Source organism: Peromyscus eremicus, chromosome 5, assembly GCF_949786415.1.
Source record: "Peromyscus eremicus chromosome 5, PerEre_H2_v1, whole genome shotgun sequence".
Lineage (NCBI taxonomy): Eukaryota > Metazoa > Chordata > Mammalia > Rodentia > Cricetidae > Peromyscus > Peromyscus eremicus.
The window spans coordinates 121,094,215-121,103,051 of NC_081420.1; the positions used below are offsets into that span (position 1 = coordinate 121,094,215).

At 44.0% G+C, this 8,837-nt stretch overlaps 1 protein-coding gene across 1 annotated transcript in view; it reads left to right on the forward strand.

Moving 5' to 3' along the window:
- Window positions 1–6,632, forward strand: part of LOC131911901 (protein arginine N-methyltransferase 9) — a 34,847-nt gene extending 28,215 nt beyond the window's left edge. The window contains exons 10-12 of the mRNA XM_059264319.1: window positions 2,023–2,176; window positions 5,715–5,837; window positions 6,117–6,632. Of these exons, the coding sequence (XP_059120302.1) occupies window positions 2,023–2,176; window positions 5,715–5,837; window positions 6,117–6,332 (493 nt within the window). The 3' untranslated portion in view covers window positions 6,333–6,632. The remainder of the gene's footprint in view (window positions 1–2,022; window positions 2,177–5,714; window positions 5,838–6,116) is intronic.
- The last annotated feature ends 2,205 nt before the right edge of the window (window positions 6,633–8,837 follow it).

Genomic DNA, 8,837 nt, shown 5'->3' on the forward strand with positions numbered 1-8,837 from the left:
GAGGGCTGTGTCACTTTGTAAGAGATAGTTATGTCACTAATTGAGATGGACTGCTGACTTTCCCTCGAACCCAAACAAGTGGTCAGGAACGGCATAGGAGAGCATAGGATCAACAAGTCACAGACACCTAGATGTAAGGGCAATCAGACGGGTAAGAGTAAGTCATGACCTTGAACTAGGCTGCCCCTCTACTCACTGTGTAAGTACATGGTCGTATGAGCCTAGAGTAAGTCCTGTGTACATGCTTAAACCTAGGAATGGATGCTGACTGCTTCACTCTTTCCTGCTCTTCTGTATCTGTCTATAAGTGTTGAGTGTCTTCCTCATTTGCTCTTCACTTTGTTGAGGTAGGGTGTCTTACTAAACACACAACTTGCTTATTTGGCTAGTCTAGGTTTTGAACTTGCACCGAGGATCCCATCTCTACCCCCTCAGTGAGTGCTAGGATTACGGGCAGGCTGCCGTTTTACCTGGGTGCTATGGATCTAAGCTCTGGTCCTCACATTTGAACTGCAGGTTCCTTATCCACTGAATTGTCCCCTCAGCCCCTAAATCTTAATGATCTATTTAGGTAACTTACATAGCAAACATTGAAACATTTCTGCACATTATTTTTTAGATATGTACAAACTGGCCAGATGGCTAGTCTGTATTTTTTAAGTAGATCCTTACATCTTTAACTTGGGTGTAAAATTTACTGTGAAAGATACTTGAGGTGATCAGTGCCCACCTCTGTGTAGTCCCTGCTCTGGAAGTTCAAGTAGAAGACATCCCAGAATACTCAGTAAAGACAAGGTTCGATATTTGAAAATGTGACAGATGAGGAATAGTCTCACTGGTCTTAAGACCATACATTGTCTTAATGTTTCTGCTTCCTCTTTATGGCTCAGGTATGAGAAACAAGACTCCACCATAGTTTAAGTGCCCCTAACTCATGTAAGAACGATTTTGCCTTCATAGCTTCCAAATCCTTGGTACAGGAGCACCTGGTACCCCACATGCGGGAAATGCCAGTTTCCCACCAGTCACTTATTTTTTGCTCATAATTCTCTATCCAGGTCCAGCCTACTTAACAAGATACTTTTAAATAACCATAAGCAGTATTGTTTGTTAATACTGTTTTTGTGGGGTTCAAGGGAGAATGCAGGTGAATGGAGTGTGGCAGCATTAAGTGCAGTTGCATGAGAAAGGGTTTTGTTAACTTTTGTCTCTTTCCTTTCTGCAATATTTCAGTTTACGTATATATTTGCATTTGGAGAGCTTAATCCTTTATAGTGAATCATTTCAGAGAAGTTACGGAATAGTTCAGAGAACTTACCTTTTACTCTGTGCCCTCATGTACTAAGCCATGTGTAGTGTGATATGTGAGACCTTCAGTGTGGCAGCTCTTCACACATAATGATAGCTTGTGGAGCAAGCTTAAGTCCACACATGAAGTTTATTCATGTTTCATATACATCTTATACACAGTCATAAAGCAGTCTGAAGTATTTTTAATACACTTGTGTTCTGATGGTAGCCTGTTCATTAAGTCATATATAGGATTTCCCACATATTATATGAGTGCTCAAAAAGCATTGGACTTCATTATTTATTTATTTGTTTGTTTATTGGTCTTTCAAGACAGGGTTTCTCTTTGTAGCCTTGGCTGTCCTGGAACTCACTCTGTAGACCAGGCTGGCCTTGAACTCAGAGATCCACCTGCCTCTGTCTCCTGAGGGCTAGGAATAAAGGCGTGCACCACCACTGCCTGGCTAAAAGTGCTGGATTTTGTATCATTTTGATTTCCACATAGGGATGGTTCCCTATTAATGATTGTGGTCTGTAACTAAGGACTTACCTTAGTCGGTCCAAATTTGACTTCTTGAGCAATTATTTCTAGTGTTTTAAATTTTGAACTACTAGTCAATAATGACAAAGTCCACTAGACTATATATCGTCTACCCTTCACTAATTCATAATTCTTATTATCTATAAACTGTAGGGAATAAAAAGGCTTTCCAATGATTTGCCCTTCTTCAGGTGTTTGTTGCAGTCTGGAGGCAAGATCTTCCCCCAGTATGTGTTAATGTTCGGGATGCTCGTGGAGTCACAGACACTGGTAGAAGAGAGTGCTGTTCAAGGAACAGAGCATACTCTCGGGTTAAACATAGCGCCTTTTATTAACCAGTTTCAGGTAAGTGTCTAGAGAACTGTCCAGCCAAGCTGTTAAAGGTATGCACCACCACTGGGCTGTCTTGGCAGTTTTATATTTTAGTCTGCTTACCCATTTCTCCTCTCTTACAATGATTGTCTCCTCTCTTACATTGGTTGACTACTAGATAACTGTGAATCAATGAAGCAAAATCAGAGGTTGTTCAAAGAATATAGTACATTAAAAACTATTCAGTAGGGCTGGAGAGATGGCTCAGAGGTTAAGAGCACTGACTGCTCTTCCAGAGGTCCTGAGTTCAAGTCCCAGCAACCACATGGTGGCTCACAACCATCTGTAATGAGATCTGGTGCCCTCGTCTGGTGTGCAGGTATGCATGCAGACAGAACACTGCATACATATAAATAAAAGTTTAAGGTCAATTTGGGTTACAGGAGACCCTGTTTTCAAAATAAAAAACAAAATTGTTTTTTAAAAAAACTATTCAACAAATGTTTATTTAGCATGTACTACATGCACTGTTTTATTATTATTATTTTTTTTTTTTTTTAGATAGGGTCTAATGTAGCCCAGAGGGCCTCAATGCCATGGATAACCTGTTTTTGTCTTCCAAGGGCTAGAATTATAGACACACGTCACCATTCCCAGATTACATGCATGTCTTAGTTACTAGTTCTACAACTTTAAAGTTCCTGACAAAAGCACCTAGAGTACGGGTTTGCTTTGGCTCACAGTTTGAGAGAAAGTCTGTCGTGGCAGAAAATTTCCACCTCCATTAGCCTTCTATTAAAAATAAGGTGGAAGAGCAAGTGAAGAAGACACCCAGTATCTACCTCAAATCTCCACCTTTATCCTGTGTGACGTGTGTACACGTGTGCAAGAGTGTACACATACAGAACTCATGGGCAGCTATGGAGGCCAACCCAGGCAGGCCAGTGCAGGCATGCTAGAAAGAAGCAGGAGCCCCGTGGGTGCTACAAGTCAAGTACACAGGTGGCCTCAAATCCTCCCTGATGGTACACTCCCTCCAGGGAGAATGAGTCATGCTTCTATCAGTGACAGGCCTTATAGTCCTAATATGTCCAATAGACCACATTAGATTGGGTCAGGAATGTTTCCTTCATAAGAGGCTTGAACTAGAAAACTCAAGAATCTGCTGTCACCATATACGTTGCTGCCAATTCTATGCAAAACAGGTATCTCAATATAAATCAGAGGTGTATGATGGGAGCAGGACCTCTCCCTGGACAAGAGATTAAGAGTATGGCTAGCATGATCAACCTTGAGGGGTCCCCGTATCCTCCAGGTGGAGCCATGACCAACGAACGATTCAGCAGGTCGACAGCCAACCCAGAGATGATGGGCCTGGTGACATCAAGTTAACTCTAGCCACTCACATAGATAGCCAGGCAGGGAGATCCCAAGAAAGAATCCACATCCGTGCAAAATACTATTCTACTACAGCCAATGAGAAGACAACGTAAACTGTGTGAGCTCTTCAGGAAATTAATAGTCTTCAAGAGAAGGCAGTGTGCACCACGCGTTTGTCTACTATGGATAGGAAACCTTTCAACTTCTTCTGTTGTCTCTGACTGTGTAGGAGGGTGGTAGACTGACTCAGGTCACCAAGAACAAAACATGGTGGGAACTTACAATGGGCACACCAGTCAGTGTTGTCAGCCCCTTAGAAAAGCAGTATACCCATAGTCTCTACCTTGGAGTGCAAGATTAAAGGGCAGAAGACCTTTCACCAGACATTTTTGGAGCTGCTGAGTCCTAGAAGTGCCAGCCTGAGACCCATCCTTGCTTTCCTTCAGGAACACGGCCTATATGGGGACCACAGACTCATTCAACCAGCTGTTCCATGGCAGAAAGAGAGAGCACAAGACCTCCAACTCCAGCATTCACACTATACAGTCAGATACCTTGCTTGCCCTCAGGATCTAGGATGCTATTTCTGATTCCAGAAATGGCATTAAATGACTCCAAACCCTAGATAACTGTCCACTAAGAAAATCCCCGATGTGGTGTGGGTCATATCCCATGGGGCAAATAAGGGTCCTTAGGTGGCATCAGAGAGGATTGAACAGTGGCATGATGAAACAACTTGCTTTGTAGAGATGGTTTTGGTGACTGTTAGGGACAGAGCAAAGCCAGCTGAAGACACAGTCACAGTGGTGACGCCGTGAGAGGTGGTGGCTTCCACTGCAGCCGGAGCCACGTGTGCTCCTGCATGTGTTTTAAAAGTTGAGTTTTAGAGATTGGATGTGGGGCGTGAGAGAGGAACAGGCATGAGAGTGACTATTTATTGATGTGGGAAACATCAGAGTGATCAGCTGTATTTGTGTGTAGGAGGGGTGGATAAGGAATCAATGAAACTCTAGGCCTAGTTTGTAAATTTAACAGTATCATATAGATGGTATTTAAAACTACAAGACTAGATGGAACATAGGGTTGAGACCTGAATTTAGAGAGCTTGAAGGATGATTGATGGTGACAAGGAAGACCAGGAGGTTAGGCTGAGAAACACAAGTGGGGACGGGCAGTGTGAGTAGAGCGGAGAGGATTGCAGTCCCAGGCAGTGAGAAGTGGGCGTGCAGGGTTCTCAGTCACTGGCACAAACAGGAGTAAAGGCAGAAAGAAGACTGGAAGTGGTGTGGGCCCCTGAGCTTTTATGAAAGGTTGGATGATTGAGGGCTCCGGAGAGGTTGATATATCTGTGGCCAGTCGCCACCTTTCACAGACAGGAGAGTAGCTTCTAAGCAGCACTGTCTTTTTCATTTCAAACGAGGAAGGGGCTTGAAAGTGTGAAAGACAGAGATGCATTGCAACTGAGATTGCTATGTGTGGGGACTCAGAGCTTCAGAATCCTGGACCTGACCACAGGTTGGCATGGGGATACCCTGAGTAACTTGAACTTGCAGCCGAGGTTTTGGGAACCATTGCCTTGTAGGGAAGACCTTGTTTTTCAGGATGAATCTGTGCAGACGAGTTTGTGCCCATCCCTTGCTGTTTGTTTGTTTGTTTGAGGCAGCATCTCACAGTGTAGCCTTGGCTGGTCTGAACTCAACTGTGTAGGCCAGGCTGGCCTCTCATAAGATGCCCTTGCCTCTTGTCTTCCAAGTGCTGGGATTAAGGGCGTGTGCCACCCACCATGCCTGGCTAAATTTTCCAAGTGCTGAGATTAAGGGCGTGTACCACCCACCATGTTTGGCTAAATTGGTGCCTCTGATCAAACACATTAATATTTACCATTAGATTATTTGCTTATTAGCTTACATATTCTAGGTACAAATGTTTCTGGAATTGTTTGGCCACTTAAAAGTTTAGTGTGTTTTCATTGAGGAGAAAGGCCTGTAGGTAACAAACCGTAGCAAAGTGTTGAACCTGCCTAAACCTTGGCTTGTTCATTCATCCTGAAAAACTGATTGTGAGGATTCATGCCTCTTGTTGATGCGTAAAATAAACGAAGCAATGAAAAGCTTCCTGTCACAAAGAGCTAATTGCAAATAGAGCAGACCCGACTACAGATGATAAAAGTCAGCGTGTACTCTCTCTTCAGGTGCCTATCCGTGTATTTCTGGATTTATCTTCATTGCCATGTATCCCTTTAAGCCAGCCAGTGGAACTCTTAAGATTAGATCTGATGACTCCGTATTTGAACACTTCCAATAGAGAAGTAAAGGTAAGGACAACCACAAATGATCAAACTTGTCACATTCAGAACAATTTACCTTAAGTGAGGGACACCATATTTACATGGTCTATCATTTCCGTTGAAGATTTCAATCTTCTTTTCTAGACAACATGCAAAAATAGACTGAATAAATATTAGTGTCTAAGACTTAGTTATTAAGTTTGAATGGGTGGTTCAATATATTTTTAGTTTTTGTATTCAAATTGATTAAAAAGAGAAAGAAGAATTACTTGCCTTGATGAAGTGTTCAAAATTCAATTTCCATAGGTCCGCATTTGTAGATCTGGACAAGTGACCGCTGTCCCATTTTGGTTTCATTTGTGCCTTGATGATGAAGTCAGATTGGACACCTCAGGCGAAGCCTCCCACTGGAAACAAGCTGCCGTGGTCCTGGAAAATCCCATCCGGGTGCAAGTGGGGGAGGAGCTTGTGCTCAGTGTTGAGCATCACAAAAGCAATGTCAGCATCACAGTGAAGCAGTGAGCGAGACTAATCATAAAATGAGTGTGTAAAATCCTTGTCATGGTCAAGAATGGTTAAGGGTGGCTTAAGTAACCATGGTTAATAAAGCACATGGTGACAGCCTTAAAGTGTAGCCTTGTTCTTGCTCTCTAGAAAAGGGTATGTCTTCTGTTTCTTTATATTAGGAAGCCGTTTTGTTGGACTTTGTAGGGATTTAAAAGGTGTCTGCCTCATTGTCGTGTCAGTTAAGCAGATTTTTAAGGTTTTGAGATCTTGGCTTATAATAACTGAGCAGCATCTAAAAGTAGGCTTCTACTGAAGGATGGGATGGTTGTGAACCAGAGCATTCTTCTGAAATAGTGAAGGGCTTAGGAGGAAGTATCCTCAAGAGGCGTTTTTTTTCTTCTCTACTTAGGCAAAAAGAAAACTAAACACTGATAGCAAAAAAAAAAAAAAAAAAAAAAGCTTAAAAATGCTAAAGCAGGGGCTGGAGGGGTGGCTCAGCAGTTAAGAGCACTGGCTGCTCTTTCAGCGTACTGGGGTTCAGTTCCCAGCACCCACATAGCAGCTCACACCTGTCTGTAACTTCAGTTCCAGGGGATCTGACACCCTCATGCAGACATATGTGTAGTAAAAATACCAGTGATCATTAAAAGAAATGCTAAAGCAGAATTTTTCTAAATTTTGATTTGAATGTCTTGTTGCAAAACTTTGTAATATGGGATTTCTCCCCCTCCCCCCTCCTTTTGTTGTCCCCCCCCCCCCCCAGACAGGTTTTCTCTGTAGCTTTGGAGCCTGTCCTGGAACTCACTCTGTAGACCAGGCTGGCCTCGAACTCAAAGATTCACCTTCCTCTGCCTCCTGAGTGCTGGAATTAAAGGCATGCATTATAACCATAAGTTTCTCTGGTCCCGCCCAGCCCAAGTGATAGGTAAATGGCACTGGTGGTGGCGCTGGTTACCGGTGGAAAAGTCACGAGCCACGGCCATGACTACCAGAGTTCCAGAGAGCTTTATTAGGAGGGAAAGGGGGGTTAGAGAAAGGGGAGTCAGAGCAGAGAGCAGGGTACAGAGAGAGCATGTGGGATCTGCATCTGGCTTCTTAAGGTGGCTACATAGTCGCCAGCGTCCCCTGATGACATAAGACGCAAGACCCCGAGCTGCGCATGTACAGGATCTTACATTCTAGACTTTTTGCTTATTATAGAAAGCAAGTGAATAGGAATAGAGGCATCGTTTCTTTCAGAAAAAACTCTTTCCAGCTGACTTGGTGGGTGTTGGTTGGCTCTTAGGGGGGGTAGGGAAGGGGGCAGACAGGCGTCCTGGGATTGTGGGCTGTCCTGCTGCCCTGGAGCCGTCCATCCCTCTTGGCTTGGTACTCTGGCCACTTTTGTGTCTGACAGGATGCTGGTGAGACAGAAAAAGGCCTGAAGTAGATCTGACCTGTCCAGATGGATTTAAGATGGTTTTTGGAGCTTGGGAAAAATTTTGAACATGTTAAGAAGCAGCCATGAGAAAATTAGTGACCATTGTACTCTGCTTATATTGGTTAGTGTTAATGAGGGAGACAGAGAGATTGGAACATGTTAAGCTTTATCAGAGACAGATCATTTAAGGCTCCTGTTTCCTTTACTAGTTTAGCATCCAGGAGACAGGTGACCAATTGTTGAGAGCATTTAGCAGTAATAGATAGTTATATTAAAGTCTGTTTTTATAGAGCCCAGACACTTTTGGGTCTGGGGGTGCAAATACCTTTTAGCTGTTATAGTTTCTACTTGATGATCTCTGGACTCCAGTTCTGTGGTGGTCCTGTACCATTAGCTGAGCTGTTAATTAGAAGAGGGAACTGAGAAGAGAAAAGCTTGTGGAATGAGAACTCATTTTTTGGAATTAGGGACAAGGCAGAGATCAGGGCCCTGTCTGTGTCCCTGTGCATGAGGAGGAGAAGCACTTCTGACAGGTCTAGAGTGAGGTACATGGAGGGAGCAAATGAAATGAAAGCTCCTACCTTAGCTGGAAAATCTTTCTCATTAAGTAACCCTGAAAGTGCAATTAAATCTGGTGAGGTGGGTAAGGCTGTCCTCCCTACCCTGACAATAGGGAAAAGAGAGGAGACCCCAAAACTCCCAGGACTGGGTTAGTGGCTCTGGTGTCCATAAGGAAGGAAACAGATTGCTACCATGCTGCATTCTGGGTTCCCTGTGAATGAGCCTGTGGCCAAGCCTACGTCTGCTAGAGCTCTTTGTCTGTCCCTCTGCCTCTTAGTGCCTGGTCCAGTCAGCTGACCGGTTGTCTTTCTAGGTGGCCCTCTGAACAAGGCTCAATTGATGGCCTGGCAGGGCACGCACTAGCCCACATGGCCTTTTTTCCCCTGCACTTAAAACAGGGACCCAGCGGCTTTCAGGAGCCAGTGTGTGCCAGCACTTGGCAATTCTGTTCTCGGGCTTTGTCATCTCTCCCCAGTACACCTTAAATGCCACAGATGAAACTTCCGCCTGTGGGGTCAGGAGCCTTGCTCTCCAGATGC